General features: G+C 56.7%; 6 protein-coding genes across 6 annotated transcripts; 4 read left to right on the top strand and 2 right to left on the bottom strand.

Annotated features, from left to right (window-relative positions):
* Positions 1–1867: 1867 nt before the first annotated feature.
* SPBR_08592 (solute carrier family 25 (mitochondrial phosphate transporter), member 3) lies at positions 1868–2827 on the bottom strand (the record flags this gene model as incomplete). Its single annotated transcript, XM_040766830.1, has 1 exon — positions 1868–2827. The coding sequence occupies one exon, from the start codon at positions 2825–2827 to the stop codon at positions 1868–1870; it is 960 nt and encodes a 319-aa protein (XP_040614918.1).
* A 1869-nt stretch (positions 2828–4696) lies between these two features.
* SPBR_08330 (amidase) lies at positions 4697–6457 on the top strand (the record flags this gene model as incomplete). The annotated part of the gene is made up of 1 exon (XM_040766568.1): positions 4697–6457. The coding sequence occupies one exon, from the start codon at positions 4697–4699 to the stop codon at positions 6455–6457; it is 1761 nt and encodes a 586-aa protein (XP_040614917.1).
* A 655-nt stretch (positions 6458–7112) lies between these two features.
* SPBR_08388 (uncharacterized protein) lies at positions 7113–8712 on the top strand (the record flags this gene model as incomplete). Its single annotated transcript, XM_040766626.1, has 2 exons — positions 7113–7328; positions 7381–8712. 2 exons carry the CDS (start codon positions 7113–7115, stop codon positions 8710–8712), a joined length of 1548 nt encoding a protein of 515 aa, XP_040614916.1.
* A 120-nt stretch (positions 8713–8832) lies between these two features.
* Positions 8833–10755, bottom strand: SPBR_08286 (uncharacterized protein; the record flags this gene model as incomplete). The annotated part of the gene is made up of 1 exon (XM_040766524.1): positions 8833–10755. The coding sequence occupies one exon, from the start codon at positions 10753–10755 to the stop codon at positions 8833–8835; it is 1923 nt and encodes a 640-aa protein (XP_040614915.1).
* Positions 10756–11503: 748 nt separating this feature from the next.
* SPBR_08646 (uncharacterized protein) lies at positions 11504–12317 on the top strand (the record flags this gene model as incomplete). The annotated part of the gene is made up of 2 exons (XM_040766884.1): positions 11504–11729; positions 11902–12317. The coding sequence occupies 2 exons, from the start codon at positions 11504–11506 to the stop codon at positions 12315–12317; spliced, it is 642 nt and encodes a 213-aa protein (XP_040614914.1).
* A 773-nt stretch (positions 12318–13090) lies between these two features.
* On the top strand, positions 13091–14272 carry SPBR_08526 (uncharacterized protein; the record flags this gene model as incomplete). The annotated part of the gene is made up of 1 exon (XM_040766764.1): positions 13091–14272. One exon carries the CDS (start codon positions 13091–13093, stop codon positions 14270–14272), a length of 1182 nt encoding a protein of 393 aa, XP_040614913.1.
* Between the last annotated feature and the right edge of the window lie 2395 nt (positions 14273–16667).

Raw genomic sequence — 16667 nt, 5'->3', positions numbered from 1 at the left:
GTGGCAGGCAGACAGGAGCAAATACGACGTCGAGGGCCGTACTTTTGGAGGGAGAAACAATCCTAGACTGCGAACCCTCTAGCTCTCTCCTTCTCCCACGCGGGGGATACGTTCTTTCTATTGTTGTATGCACGACGTGGGAAAGGCTGCCTTTGTTCTTCGCCTTCGGTCGTATTTTCCCACTTGTTCTCGCTGCCTTCAACCCCTCTGCTCGCCTTGTAGGCTTGTAGCTTTCTTTCTAGCCCGTAGCCAGAAAATGTGTATTTAAGGACCGTGATTCTCCCGGTTTGAGAGCTTCCAAAAATCTTTCTTCTCTCATCAAGAAATTCATTCTCAGCATCTCACCAATCATCTTCATTATCATACAACCTATTTCGACCTTAAACAGTCACCCACCCAAATCATCAAAATGGCCCCTTGGTAAGCCATAAGTCATTCCTCTTTTCTGGCGTCAAGAATCGGATTAGCCTCCCGCGGCTGCAGCCCATATGTCACCTCATCACGTGTAGACAGGCATTCCATAAGAACAAAACACTAACAACTTATCCTTGTTCGTAGCGACTGCTCCTCGTGCGCCTCTGGCTGCTCCGGCTCGTGCTCCTCCTGCTCTTGCAGTTCCTGCAGCGTACGTGTTTCCACCGGGTCTCTTTCACGTGTCTACACATTGAATGGCCTTTTATGGTGTCTTTCCAAAACCAATACTGACATTGCATTTCTCTTATCAGCACTAAATAGTCACTATTCAACCCCAGCAGCAGTCGCACGCTCCCCTTTATCTGAAGACTGACAATGTAGTCTCCCCGTGAGATCACGATGGCTTCAATAAAGGCTTCATAAAACACAATGAGATGCGACTTGTTTGCGAGGGTGGGATATTGGCCACTTCAACATACGTGGGAAACAAAACCTTTTTTTATTGTGGCTACATATGGTTCCTATTTGTCGCGATCGCTACCTGTCAATACCCAAGGGGATCCAATAAAAAAGAAACCATCCTGCTTCGTCAAGAGGACCCCAGTTTCTTTTTTATTTTCTCATCGTTCCCATAGTCCAGGCTCAAGGCATTTCAAAATACTAGACCAACTGTTGTCCACCTTAAAATTAGTCAAAGGCCCGTTTTCACGGACACAGGTGCCGTTTGCACGTGAAAGCATTGCAATGGTAAAAAAAAACCCCTCTTGTGAAGAGAGACAGAGAGGGAGAGAAGAAGTGAGCATGAGGCTACAAGATCAAGCAGTAAGCCTGCCTACTTCTGATATGTAGCATCGGCTCCAGACAGGAACAGTCTATCCTTACTTCTTCGGGGGTGGGGCCGGGCCGTGAGGCGCCGGAGCCGCCGGAGCAGGCTTGGGGAAGTCGTAGCCGTCTTTGCGACCCATGCTGGCAGTTGTGGGGTGGGTTGTTTTGTTGTTGGGCTATGGAAATCGTTTTACTTTTTGTCGTTTGCTGCGTTTGCTTCTTGTTGTGGTTTGGGTTGATAAAAGGAAAGAAAGCAGACTCTTAAACGTATACGAAGTCGGCTATTTATACCCTTCTCTTTTGCCACCAATATTTATTTTCGACGAGGTGCAAAGTGAGGTCAGGATGTAGATGGTGATGCTAGGACTTGAGCTGTCACTGCCAACAATCACTTCCCGCCACGTCGTGTATGAATTGGAAGTGAGTGAGTTTGATGACTCTATTATCGTTATCCAAGTCTAGAAAGACAAAAGCTAAATACAATGATGATCTAAACCACAACAAACTCGATTGACATTGAAACACAAGAATCTTGCCAAAACTCCGCAGGGTGAAAACACAGACGACCAAACAGCCGAAAAGGCACAAAAACAAATAAAGTCAAGATGAAAGAACCCGCTCTCTATTTTCATGACTTGATTAGCTTCTCCTCCTTGTGCAGCTCAACGCCCGCCGGTGCGCCCACCAGGGCCTTGCACTGCGCGTAAATCACAAACTGGCCCGCCACCAGGCCGCATGTCATCACCACACGAGGGCCCAGACCCGTCAGCAGCAGCCGCTTGGGGCCAAACTCGGACGCCAGCGTAAACATGCGGCTCAGCACGCCCTGCTTCGGGTCGCCGGCACCCTTGTTCATGGCCGACAGCAGCGTGTCGGCCGGGTGCGAGAGCACCGCTGCCGCCACACCGGCCACGATACCCGACGTCAGCTCGACACCGGTTTGTTGCAGGTGCGTCAGCTTGGCTTTGCGCTCGGGGCCCATGGCGCGGAAGATGACCTCGTTGGCGGCCTCGTGGACGGAAAACTGGCCGACGGCATACGGCACCTGCTTGAAGAGGAGGGGGATGAAGCCCGAGTAGAAGCCGCGCAGGCCCTCCTCGCGGGCGATGCGCACGAAGCCCGACGCCAGACCGGACGCGAAGCCGCGCTGCGACACGAGCCGGATGCGCGTGGCCTCGAGCGGGCAGAGCGCAATGTCGGCAAAAAACTCGGCGCTGGCACTGGCGCCCAGGTAGACGGCGGTGCGGTGCGGCGTGGCCGGCTCGATGCCGCCCAGCAGGTCAATGTACTTTTTCTTGAAGAACTCGTAGCCGGCAAACTTGCCGCCGCCCTGGACGAGGTAGCCGACGGCGGTCGGGCCGAAACCGGTCAGCAGCGCGGCGGCGCCCTCGTTGGCGACGATGCTGCGGCCGGCCGAGACCATGTTGAGGCCCTTCATGGCGCTGTCGACCTGGATGCGGGTCTTGACGACGTCAATGGGTGTGGCGGCGCCATGGGTGAGTGTGGCGGCGAGAGCGCCGGCGCCGAAGAACTTGACATAGTCGCCAGCCGCGAATGTGGGCGTCTCGTTGGACGTTAGTGTCGCCATTTGTCAAGGTTGTGACGAGGTGGCGAGAGTGAAATAAGGGACGGGACGAGGCCGAGACGAGGTCGAGGCTCAGAGGGATGCGAGGAGATCCCCGTTGGTGGCGGCGAAGAGGCGAGAGGTGAGGAGGAGGTGAAGAAGAACAACAAAAGTCGTGAGGTTGTCTGTTTGTGGCTTGCTTTGTTCCTTATTGTCTTCGCTTAACGAAATAGCACACGTGAAGCAACAGAACCCCTCGAATTGTGTGCGCGCGATTGTGGCCAGGAACTATCGGGACGGGGGTTGTTGACAGCTGTGTCCGGCAGGAACGATGCAAGTTACTCAGCTGCAGCTGCGGCGGGGTGACGTAAGGACCAAACCACGGAGGGGAGAGCAGGTGTGAGTGCGTTGTAAAATGAGCGCTAAAGACGATCAACAGGAATTGCACGAAAGAAGGCGCGCGAATCGCTCGACAAGGAAGGTGTGACGGTGCTGTGTGCAAGGGAAAAACGAGGAAGGAGGGGAGTTTGGAAAAGTAAAGTTGCCATTCAGCCGCAAAATAATCAATCCAGTTGAGTGTCTCTGGAGTCCATCGTAAAGTAAGGAAGTGCGATGCCCATCGCAAATAAATCATTTCCAAGGGCCGGAGCCGAAGCCGACAGCGCCCTGTTTTGTGTTTATTGGGACCATGCCATCATCGATGGGCCCGGCGACTCCGCCGAACGGTCATGCAAAAAAGCATGGTTTTGCGCACCGTCGCGCTTTCCTCGACATGGGTCTTGCTTTTCGCAGTGGACGTGCCTGCCGTTGACGTACCTCCTGCCTCTGGTGCGAATTTCGTCGTTCGCCATTCGCACCTGCCCCAAAGACAAGACCATTGGGCTCCTGAGGCACGACGTTCGGAGACGCGAATACGCCGAAAAGAAACTGTCTCGTTCCTGCCCCTCTCCTCTGTTAAGCCCGCTATTGACGGATTCGACGGGCTCATACGGGAGCTGCAGAGCGATGATGTCCTTTGCTCGGCAGTGCCGGCAGCGACGTGACAGAGGACGATTTGTTGACGAGTGGGGCATTTGTGCAAGAGCGGTGTCGGCAGGTTAGTGGCCGAGGTGCGAATTCAGCGAGCAAAAAAAGGCATGCGCCAGGGAAGGAGAGGGGCTATTGCGTCAGACAAGGCAAGAGCTCTAGTGGGGCAAGCCGAGGCGGCCTGAACAAGACATCAGCTCGAAGCAGACATAAGACAAAACTGCGCCCAGTTGTCGTCGTGCAAAGATCAGAAGTCAGAAATATGTATTATATTGCACCGTACTACGGAGTGAGTTTCTTTACTGCCGTTGCATCAATGTTATCTTGAGTCCATGTCGACAGCAACGACAACCAAAGTCACGTGACTGCGACAATAGGACGTCTTTTCCAGTTGGTATCTCTTTGATGCCTTTCTCTGTTGACTTTTGTCAGGGGCGAAGTTCTCGACAATTAAATTCAAAATTCAACATTCAAAATTCAAGCACACTCGAGGGAGTCAAGAATGTAGGGCTGCATGGCGTCTAACACGACCAAGACGACGTTGGCTTTTGGCCACGCATCGGAGACTGCCGACCGCCAAGTAGATGCATTTCCCGAATCGGCAACTGCGATAAGACTAAGAAGATTAGATTTGCCGTGTAGAGAGTCAAGTTCAGTGCCATGAAGGCTACACGCCACCATAGGATAGGATGGCCGGCGAGGGCCCGGACGATATCTATACTCTGGGCTCTGTGCGGGGGAGAAAACGTGCTTGTCACTCGTATCGGGTGAAATATTTATTCTTTGCCAGTGCAAATGATTTTTGACAACCTCTCACCAGGTAACGAAGGGAACACACCTCGTCTTTCTCAACGGGCCGTTACAACAATGTCTTCGACAGTCTCCCCCAGTGGCCTCGACAAGGCTACGTTCCAGGCCCTGGTGGCCTCGTTCGGCTTCCAAATGGCCCCCCAGGACGAGGCCGACTACTGTACGCTTGTCAAGGCCATGGAAGACGAGGTGCGCGAAGTCGAGGCCCTGCCCGCATACGTCGACCCCCGACTGGCGCCCAGCGTGGCCACGCCCGTTGCTGACCGGACGTATGCGGTGCCCGACAAGGCGGCCAACCCATTGAACGCCTGGAGCCACCGGTTCACGCTCAAAGACGCAGCCGCTGTTTCGACCGGCATCCTGGCCGGCCGCACTGTGGCCCTCAAGGACACCGTCGCCGTGGCGGGGATCCCGCTGACTCTGGGCACCCACCCGTACCAGCTCACCAACTCGCCCAATCAACCCTTTCCCATCCCGTCAATTGACGCGCCCATTGTCACGCGCCTCGTCGAGAGCGGCGGCGTGGTTGTCGGGACGTCGACGTGCGAGAACTTTTGCATGTCGGGCTTGTCGGACACGAGCGCCTCCGGGCCTGTGGACAACCCGTGGCTGGTGGGGCATGCGGCGGGCGGCAGCAGCAGTGGCAGCGGCGTCCTGACGGCCATTCCGGCGGTCGAAAAATGGCGCAAGACGCGCGGTCTGCCTGTCGGTGACAACGGGCCGGGTGTCGACCTGGCCATTGGCGGTGACCAGGGCGGAAGCATTCGACTGCCCGCGGCGTACAGCGGCGTGTACGGGCTCAAACCAACGCGCGGGCTGGTGCCGTACACGGGCATCGCATCACTGCACCCGCTTTGCGACCATGCGGGGCCGATGGCGTCGTCGGTGGCGGATGTGGCCCTGCTGTTGTCGGCGATTGCCGGGCACGACGGCCTGGACCCAAGAGCGACGCCAGAGACGCCGACACGAAAGAATGCACCAGCGTACCACGAGCAGCTAAAGGCAGCCATTGCCGCCAAGGAGAGCCGCGGCGCGTGGACGCCCGCCACCGCAGGAAACGGCCTGCGCGTCGGTTTGCTCAAGGAGGGCCTGGCGCTGCCGAAGCTCGACCCCAATGTGGCAGCCATTGTGCGTGCCGCCGCGGCCAAGTTCGAGAGCCTTGGCGCCACAGTGGTGGACGTCTCGGTGCCGCTGCACAGCAAAGGCGGCGCGATCTGGACGGCGGCCATGCGTGGTGTCATGTCCGACGTGCTGTTGGCCGGCAAGGCGCCGGACCTGCTCGCGTACACGACAACGGACGTGGCAGCGCCGCCGTTGACGCAGGACTGGTACGAGAAGATGACGGCGGCCAGTCCCATGGTCGTCACGGCCGCGCTGGGCTCGGCATACCTGGGCGACACGACGCGGTACCCGCATCGCTACCGCAGCAAGGCGGTGTCACACGTGGTTCAGCTGCAGGCAGCGTACGACGCCGTGCTGAACAGCGACGTGGACGTCTTGCTTCTGCCCGTGACACCGTCGGTGGCGCTCCCGCACACCATCACGGCAGCGGGCAGACCGCCAGGGACGAGTCTCCTGGAGCAGTATCAGGCGAACCTAGGCGTGAGCGACAACACGTCGCCATTCAACATCACAGGCCACCCGGCGCTGGCTATGCCGGGCGGATGGGCACCGGCCCCAAGCATGGACGGGGCAGAGTCGCCTGGGAAGCTGCCGGTCGGTATTCAGCTTGTAGGCAAGCACCACGATGAACTGGGTGTGTTGCTGGCGGCGTCCATTTGGGAAGTGGGCGGTCTTGGGCTGGACGAAGAGTGTTGAGCAAGAGAGTGATGAATGAGTCGGATCTGTTACTGCCGGCGAGAGAAACATTGCGTAGCGCCATCCATTGACTTGAGTATGCACAATTGTCGATCTTATGTGGGATATCAATCACTGAAGTACTGTGGGCGGATGTAGACTTTAGCCGGCAGTCCTTTTTGCAGTTCAGTTCAGTTCGGATTTGTATTTTTTTATTTATTTTGTCGCCTTCATTTGCTTGCCATTCTGTTTTGTGAGGAAAGATCAACCAACAAATCTGTAAAGAAATTCAGTGGAAGACACTAGGGGAAGGCACGATTGTGAGAAAGGAAGGTGCAATGTCTTCGCGAGTCGTCCTTTCCTTTCGGTGTTTTGATGTGTTGAAGCTGCCCCTTTTTCTAGCGCGTCGCTCTTGCCGCCTCGTCCAGAACGGCACGGCAGGCATTCCGAGGACCAGGACAATAGAACTGGGGGACGGCTTGAATGGCAAAATGCACAACATGAGCCGCACAACATGAGCCGGCAGTCAATGCTTCCCACGCAGCCGCGTTTCCAATGCATTTGCACTGGGCCAGGCGGGATAAGCTGTATGCAAGTCTGTTTGACCTTTGCCTCCAATTCACTGTTGTCCTTCTTCCAACCTCAAAGCACGCCAAGACATTGAGATGAGTTCGCGATGCTTCTGCCGGCGAGAATCTTTCGACGTCGGCCCAGACTGGCCGTCCTCGTTCTCATTGGCCTCGTCGTGTATGTCGTGCATCGCAATCGAGTCGCATTCGAGGACCTGCCAAAGCAATGGACGGCCGACCCGGTAGGGTGGACACACCATGGCCGTGGTCGTGGCCGAGAACGTCACAAACTCCTCGCCGATGTGGCCAATACGACACTAGGTGTATGTCCCATTGGCTGTATTGCACGTACTTGAGTCTTGCTAACGTGTCCAGTTCCAGGAAATATTCGTCGTCAACTTGCCGTCGCGGACGGACCGCAGTGATGCCATAGCGCTGGCCGCCAGCCTGACGAACCTAAAGCTCACATTCAGCCCCGGCATCGACAGCCAGACCGTCCAAGACCGCGTGCTTCCCGCCGACAGCGCGGGACAGCCGATCCCCGCGGGCAACAAGGGCTCGTGGCGGGCGCACATGAACGTGCTGCGGCGAATCATTGAGCAGAATTTGACGACGGCGCTGGTGATGGAGGACGACATCGACTGGGACGTGCGGCTCAAAGAGCAAATGACGTCGTTTGCATTGGCTGCGCAGGCGTACGGCCAGCCACAGCGGGTTCAGGGTTCTGGAACAGGGAGGTCGCTGGCACAGCTCCATAGACCTCTGTTTGACAAGGCTCCAAGAAGCATTCCCGATTTCGGCGGAGCGACCCTCATGCGCAAAGGCCAGCAACCTTCTGGCCCGGCAGAGGAACAATCAAGCGACCATGCCCATGTGTATCGCCTCATTGTAGCCGCTTCCGATGCCAAGGGCTACACGCAAAAGAAGCATGACGTCCCATTGGCCTCAGCGCCGGAATACGAATGGGCGACAACATCACCCTACGGCGACGACTGGGACGTCCTGTGGCTCGGCCATTGCGGCACCGAGTTCCCGGCATCGCCGCCATCGTTTACAAAACGGCCAGACACCATTGGGGGCACACAAAGTGGCGGGCCCTCGTCGGCACCGGCCCAGCTGTCCCTCTTGCGTGTGATCATGGCCGACGACGTCACGGTCCCTCAGCCAGCCGACCTCCGCCCGCACCCGTTTGCCCTTCCCGATCAAATTGGCAAGCAATACCCTCCTCATACGCGCGTCGTGCACACGGCCAGCGGAACATTGTGCACACAGACGTACGCTGTCAGCCAGCGGGGCGCGCGGAAGCTGCTTTATCAATTTGGGCTGGCTTCGTTCACGACAGGGTTTGACCTGATGCTACGGGACTGGTGCGATGGTATGTATCGCCAAGGGCCCGGAACGACGCCGAGGAGGCGTCGAGCGGCGACAACCACCGGCGGCGGGCAGTTGGCCGGTGACGATGGAGCAGAGGAGCCCCTGCCGCAGTGTTTGACGGTGCAGCCACCACTGTTCAGCCACTTTCTTGTGGCCAAAGAGACCAGCTCGGACATTGGGGCACAGGGCGGCGGCTTCTTGCACAAGACGGGGTCGCAGTACATACGCCTCAGCGTGCAGCAGAATCTACGACGGCTGGCAAACGGCGTCGGCCTGAGTGGCTTGAAAGACCAGTGGCCCGAGGAATCCGGAGGGCATCACGACGGTGGGTGACAGGTAAAAGACGCTTGCCGTTCTCTCACAATTTATTGGATATATATATAAATACACTCGCTCTCGGGTATAAACAAAAACTTTGATCACATACCGTATCATACACCAACTTACAACTAGCTACTGCTGATCCTCTTGAAACCACAGACCGCTGTCCAGCTCCTCGTCGTACCCAAGATCAACATCCCAGCCGGTGGCATACTCCGACAGGTCGATCCGGTCACGGGAAATGGTGCGTTGTGAGCCAAAGCGACACGTCGGCAAATGCAGCGGCATCAGTACCGTGGAGCTCGGGCCCTGGCCGCGCCTCCCGTAGCTGCCAAAGACGGAGCCGCGCGCACCCGGCCGGGCCGGCGCCTTCCAAATCACCTTGCACGCCCAGCAGAACTCGGTCAGGCACCGCCGGCACGTCATGTGCCCGCAGCCTGCATCCCGCTGGATGGGTACGCGGCAGCCCACGCGGGGGCAGCGCTTCGCCGTGGTGGCAATGACCAGCTGCGAGCCGCGGCTGTTTTCGTGGGCTTGAAGGGCCAGGGTCCTAACGGCTCGTTCGGCCAGCTGCCGCTGCCGTTGCATGTCGTACGAGGCAAAGCGGCTGCGCTCGTGCTCGTCGCGCAGGCGCTCCAGCGCGCGCTCGTCATCGACGCGGCGGAGGTGCTCGCAGACGGTGCCCACATCGGCGTCTTGGCACACAAAACAGTGGCGGGCCGAACATGCCGCGCAGGTCCACTCGGGCTTCGCTTCGCCGCCGGCGTGAATCTGGCCATGGCCGCAGCGGCACCAGCGGAAGTTGGGGTTGCGGGTCATGACGATAAAGGCGAGCTTCTTGTCGTACAGGCGCAGCGCTTCGTCCGACACGAGGTCGCGGATGGAGTTGCGGTTGAGCGGTTTGCGGCACGCGGGCTCGGGACAGACCAAGTCGCCAAGGCGGTCGCTCTGGATGGCCGCCTCGCAGAGCGTGGTGAGGCACGGCCCACAGACGTTGCGGTCGTGGTCGCACTCCGGTGTCAGGTCGGTCTCGGTGTGGGGGTCGCTGTCGACGGTATCGGCGTGGATATCGCACTCGTATGTGCTGTGCGCCCGGATCAGCGCGTGGAACGCTGTCCACAGGCCTGGGTGGTCCCAGAGGGTATCCTCGACGTCGAGTACATGCACCCGAAGAACACGGCGGCAGCCCGCATGGCGGCACTTGTGTTCGCCGCGGATGACCTGCAAGACATGGTCCTTGTCGCAGCGCTTGCAAAGGCCGCTTCGAACATGGTTGGCCTCCGGCGGCCGGTGGGATGCGCGACAGGTGGTCATGCGCCAAAAGGTAGACCGAAAGACGTGCTCTGTGTCGATGGTACCGGTGCCCGCGCCGTCCTCACAATCCTGGCCACAGGCAACACAAGAAATGACGCGCCCCCGCGCCGGTCGCATACACTGCAGGCCGACTTCGCTGCAAATGATCCAGTCGTGTAAAGACGGCGGGATGGTCGGCCGGGTGGCGAGGGCGGGCGTGTTCGAAAAGCTGGGCATTTCAAACGGCGGCACTGGCGTGAAGAGGTCGCTGTCGTCGACGTCGTCAGCCACAATGTCCTCCTCTTCCTTTGGCGTAGTGTTGTGCCTTGCCGCCGCTGACTCCGCATTCTCGACCGTCGTCTCGCTTGACGTCGACTGCACAAGGCTTCCTGGAGACTCGCGACTGGACGACGGGGCGGACGAGTCAGGCGAGGCGATCGGGACAGCTGCGGTGTCCTCCAAGGACGTCGAGTCCCAGCAATCGACGAGGGAATAGTCGCATGCCAGGCCGGACACGAAGGAATCCTCAGGTATGGGCCAGGCTATCAGTTCCGGTGTCTGTGGAATTGTTGCATAGTAGTAAGTGAGTTCATCGTCCGGTAGAGATATGTCGATGGGTGGTTGTGGGTGAGGCTGCAACTGTTGCCGTTCGACTGGTGCGGCTGGAACAGACGTCGGCGAAGCTGCACCTGCTGCCACCTGCGACTTTGGCGCCCAGCCTTGTCGCAGGAGGGCTGCAACAGCAGCCTCACGGGTGTTCATTTGCGGGGTGAGTTTGCCTTCGTCTCTTTTTTGCGTTCTTTGTTGCGTTCTTTGTTTTTGACGAAAGTCAACGGCCTAGGGAATCCCTAGAAAATAAAATCTAGAGGAAATTCCCGTGTCGACAGACTGTGGGTAGAAGAAATCGGGATGGGATCATTGGACAAAAGAAGCATCCCACCTCGACGATTCACTGGTAGCCGACCCTCCTACAGCGGAACGGATTAACGCAGCACGACGGACACAATATTTTCTCTGCTCCCTCACCGTCCTGAAACGGATTTCCTAACAGACCAAACAAGGCTGTCCAACAGTACAACATGCACAACGAAGGCATTAATACAAAACTATTTCGACCACTTTACCTGTAGGCCCCCCTCTCACCCGCACAGCCCACTCTCCACTTTGGAGAATGTGCCTCGTTATGCTCGAGGACCTCCTTTTCTTGGCATCTTGGTCAAGCCATTTTCTCACACAAAGCTTGTTGGGGCTGTCGAAATTGGAGACATTCTTCCTTGAGAGCCTGTCCGCAGACAGACTCCCGGAGCACTGCACATTGTAGTGGATGCACATTGACCGACGGTCCATATTTGGCGCAAGGCGCTCCAACCAAGGCGTCTTTTATATACAAGGCTGCCATGACCTGTTTGCTGCTTGTCTTTTCCCTTTCCTTTCCACTTCGAGTGGCTCAACTTCCGCATCCTTTCTTTCAACATCGCCAGCCATAATCTCACGACAAACAACCACGACCATGACCAGCACGTCTTCTGCCAAGCAAAAGGCGCTCGAGGCCTACAGCGGCTCCATCATCTTTGCCGAAGAGCTGATGGCCAACGAGGGCGAGTCGCATGCCATCGAAGGCCTTGACCCAGACAAGAGCGTGCGCGATCTTCGGCACCGCATCGCGCACGCCATCTACAACCCAGCCAGCTGGTCGACCATGCAAGTCATCTTTGCCGGTGAGGTCATGGAAGATAGTAAGTCTCTCCATTTTTCGTCGCCACACAAAACATTGATCCGTGGTTTTCATGTTTGCTAACCATGTCGTGCAGTGTCCAAATCACTGTCCCACTACGGTGTCCATAAAGTAAGTCTCTCGTGTTTTGTTGCGAGTTTCATTTCTCAGTTCACACAGTTACTAACAAACAGTCCAGGGCGATACCGTCTACTTTATCCGGTCCGTCGTCGAAGCGCCGCCACCCTACAATGTCGAACCCGATGCTCCAGTACAGGTAGCACGAAAGGCGACTGCGCCGGTCCCAGCACCAGCGACGGCTGCCTCTTCCTCCTCTTCGGCGGCCCCCAGCGTCCCCGTCCTCAAAACGCTCTTTTTCAAAGACCTCGACGGCAAGTCGCTCGTTCTCAGCGACGTCGGCATCGACACGCGCATGAGCGCCGTTTTCCGCCGCCTCGCCGAGGAAAAGTCCATGGACACTGAGTGGCTGCGCTTCATCTGGTCAGGCAAGCAGCTCAACGGCAATCTGACGGTGCGCGACTACGGCATCATGAACGAGAGCACCATTCACATTGTGGCCCGATTGCGCGGAGGTCATGATTCTGCCTGATGCGTGCGGCTTTGAGACTATTCTGTACCTTCTACTTTCGAGAGTAGCTGGCGTTTTGGTGCCGCTGTTGGGATGTTGGCTGTTTTCTTGTTTTATTTCCTTTTTGCCGATACTCCATTTGCTTTGCAGAATATACCACGATTGTTTCCCCAGAGCACGGCGTACGGAGTGATACCGTCTCTCTCTCTCTCGTATAGTACCCACGTGGCAGTGCTGTCCCCTCATTTCAAACTCGATGCCTAGGCGTTATGGTTGTCACTCGTGGGCAAGGCAAACTTCAGTTAGTTGGTCGTTTGGATTCGGATTCGCTGTAAGTCGCCCGTTCGGGACTAGCGCCGGGCCGCAGCAGTAGCCTTCTATGATTATTGGCGGGTGTGGCCGCCGCCTAAGGGCAGCTCCTGGCCCCACTGACGTCGGCTAGGCATAACTGATAACAACGGGCCCTGGGGGCGTCTCCTCGCCATTGCCGATTCTACAGCACTTGCCATCGTCTATCAAGCATGAAGCGCTCCCCGGTTTATTTCCCGCAATACGGCATGACGAGAAAATCACGTGGAGAGCCTTGCTGTTGACACAATCCAAAAAGGATGGGAAAGATGTCGGCAACTGAGCCTTGTCCATATTGAACGCAACAGACGGGAAGGAACAACTCTATACACGCCTCCCTCAACTGGCTGGCTACTTCTACCCAAAACCAGCATACATGCATACATCCTGACATCCAGCTTTACACCAAAGCGCCCTCTGGTCGTCCGCCAGAGACCACTGCCAACATGGCCCCAAGCGTCATCAACATATTCCACCGGGGGAGCACCAGCAAACCGCGAAACACTGGCGGCGGCCGTGTAGCATCCCCCCCGGGCAGCGGCAACAACACGGGCGGCAACAACAACACGGACAATCCCTGGAGCAGCGGGCATCAAACCGTCCGCATCCAGGCTCTTGAGGCCCGCATCGAAGAGCTGTGCGACCTGTGCGAGGCCCAAAACCAAGAGAATGGAAGGCTTTCCCTCATAATCAGCGGCATGGAGATAGCAAAGACCAAGCAGCGGGTCCAACAGACCATGCGCGAGGCCGATCTCATGCACCGGCTGAATGTCAAGGAGCAGCAGCTATGGCTGGCCCAAAACGTGGGCAGGAATCCCGATGACGCCGAAACAGAACGCGGGTCGACTGCCGTGACTGCGCCCTCCACCATCTTGTCCGACAAACCGTCCGTAGCTACCAGTTCTACCCTCCCCGACGAGTCGACGAGCCCGTCCGCCGTCTTCGCCTCCCTCAATGCCGAACGCACCCGTCGCGTCGAGCTCGAGAGCCAGGTCGCCCGCCTGCGCGTCCAGCTCAACGACGAGCGCCGCTGCGCATCCACGCGCAACAAGGAGCACGCCACCCAGCAGGAGCAGTTCACGGAGCAGCTGGTTGCAAAAGACGTCGTCGTCGCCGCTCGCGATGCCGAGCTGTACCGCGTCACGGCTCTGCTCTCCGACAAAAACAATGCGTCGTTGCAACGGGCCGCCGACCTGGAACGCCAAATCGCGGAAGCGGCCGCGCGCCACCAGACGGAGACGGAGGCCCAGGCGAGCCGGCTGGCTGCGCAGGTCCGCGCCGTCGAGGACCTGCGCCTCCAAAAGAACATCCAGAGCACAGCATGTGCGACCGCCGAGCGCAAAGTGCAGCGTCTGCAGGACGAAGTAGCGCAGCGCGGCGCGCAGCTTGAGTACTACCAGCAGCGCTTGTTGCGGACCGCCGAGTTCCGCCTGGTCAAGACGCCATTCGAGGTAGAGGAGGCCATCCCAATGGCCCCGCGAGGGCCGCATCCGCCACCAGGGGCTACAGCTCTCCCAAAAGAAGTTTCTGCAAACCCTTCCTCGATGGGGCCGGAATCATCCCCATCGTCGCCATCGTCGCCATCGACGCCATCAACGGCAAAATCGATACTCCCGGTCGAGACTTGATCTTGATTCGTGTTGTGTCATGACTTTACAAGTCTTTCTTCATAGAGCAGCGTTCATTTCAAGGCGTTCCGGCGTTTGCTGCACCATAGCGGCATATATACCCACAGCCACAGTTGACAGATTTTATTGTATTATGTGGCTTGGTATTGACACCGGCTTGCCTTGTGATTGTCTTCCGTCGCACCGAGATTTTGCCAATATGAGGCGTTGACTTTCGTCCCATCTTCGCTCACCTTCTCTGTGCGTTGGTTTTAATGCGTACTCTCGTGTTTCCGGGGCACAAGGCACCGCCCGCGGCCTGTATATTAATACCAACATCGGCATAAGACAAGATGCGGCGACAACATGAGCAATTAATAGGAGCCGAAGAATTTAACACTGCTCCTATTTCGTCCCGTTTTTGTCAACCGCCTGCGCGACTTGTCCGTCGGCGAGGCGACTGGAACACTCGGAAGATGATAATATCAGAGAAACACAACGAAAGCGCAAGACAAGGCTCTGCTCAAATTACCGTTTTCAGGGTGCACTGTGTCTCGCCTCGCGTCTGTGTAGTGCAGCAGGAGAAAGACAGGACGATAGGCGCCGTGGTTGAAACACCACCTGCTGTGGCAGCATACTGAGCCGACAACAGAGGAATCCCAGACAGAGGTTCCAACAAAGTCAGCGGAACCCTCGGTCAGGCGAGGGTTTAGGATTTGAAACTCCCCCAGAACTCTCCACCGCGATGGTGCATATGGTGTATATGCAATGTACTTGCAACGCAGAACGCATACGATGCAGTGCGTGAGCGCCGACGTGGGTGCCATGTTTGTCATGCCCTAGCATGCCCTATGTCCGCCCAGTACCCGTGAAAGGCATCCTTGCCGCGAGCGAGCAAATAAATTTAACATACTCTGAAGCGCGTCTCTGCTCGTCGGGTCGTGGCAGGATGTGGCAGTGTGGCGATCGACGTTACATCATTTTCACAAGTCGTCGATCCAGACGTCGTGATGATCAAGCCGTGGGGGTGGGGGGCGACTAGTGAAGACGGGACAAGAAATGCTTGGTTATTCCATGCTGCAGTAAAGACACTGTCTATGCTGTTTCTGCGCGTTCCAGACTTCGATGTTGGATTACTTCTTCACCTTGCCTTGTGTGCCGTGTCTCTGTTTCTAGAATACGTTGAAACAGAACCGGTACGACTCAAACAGAGACAGCCGTTTCTCGTCTTTCCCCCTTCACAAACGGCTGTGCGATGCTGAGCTCGACATTGTTCTTGATTCTTGGCTTGGGTCGTGCGCGCGTGCAGACGTTCATCAGAGACACTCCATGTTGATCACCGACCACTCAGTGCACTCGTACGTGCACATCTTCCATCGTTGGTGATGGACGGCCTCTCTCCTCTGTACTGTTGACAGCCATTTCGGCCCATCCAGCAGTCACCGCCCGTCTCGGTTGTCTCAATTCCCCCTTTTCAGCCGCTGAATCACTTCAAAAGAAAGCAAGTTGAAGAAGACTGCGAAATGTGTCTGAGAAAAGGCCGATATCAAGACCTGTTTTGTTTGAAGAAACGTTACCGTCTTACCCATAAAAAAGCAGAAAAAACAGAAAAAGCAGATTGTACAAATCCGGACCAAACATCACGGCTGCTTTGCTTGCAAAAGCAATTTGCACTCGCTTACGCTTCTTGCTTCCTTGTTCGCTTTCTAGTCGTGCCTTTTTTCGTCCTTTCTTCTTATCTCGCGTGCGGCCCATGTCGCAGGAGGTGGTGAGCTGCATGAAACGACTTGTGTTTGGAGAGGTCGGCAAACCGCCGTGCAAAACTGGACGGGATAGGATTTGCTCCTTTGACGTGGACTTTGACTGGGGGTCCAACATTACGGAGCCAGCCGCTTGGGAAGGAAAAAAGCGACGGAAACGAGTTGAAGAGGGGTCAGAAAAGACGAAACGGAAACAAGACACAGAAACAAACCTAGTATGAAGGCAGCCAAAGATAGGAGGATGATAAGACGTGAAGATGCATCGCGACTTTGTCAGCCAGCGTGGGTCGAAATACAGGCTAACAGGTCCCTCTGACAGGATCCAGTTTCGGCGCCAGAAGGATTGGAAGCCTCTGGCGAATGTTCGATGGGTTGCGTGATTCGAATGCTACGTTTCGTGTGGAAAGGCAAAAGTGCCAACAAGCAGCCAAGAGAAGAAAAAGGAAAGGCGCACGACATACATTCGAATGGGTCGTACTCAGTATTACTCCGGAACTCCAGATCGTCGTGACGAGAAGGCGCTCCTGACAACGCGCCTCTCCAGGGCAGGCACGCTAAATGGCAAAGAGGCCCGGAGGGCTGGAGAGTGAAGAGCAAATTAGGAAAGAGCCCCTCTTTCCCCTGAATCGATATCATCCGTGCCTGCCACTATTTTC

This window comes from Sporothrix brasiliensis (genome assembly GCF_000820605.1).
Source record: "Sporothrix brasiliensis 5110 chromosome Unknown Cont22, whole genome shotgun sequence".
Classification (NCBI taxonomy): Eukaryota; Fungi; Ascomycota; class Sordariomycetes; order Ophiostomatales; family Ophiostomataceae; genus Sporothrix; species Sporothrix brasiliensis.
This window is presented reverse-complemented; position numbering and strand designations above follow the sequence as displayed.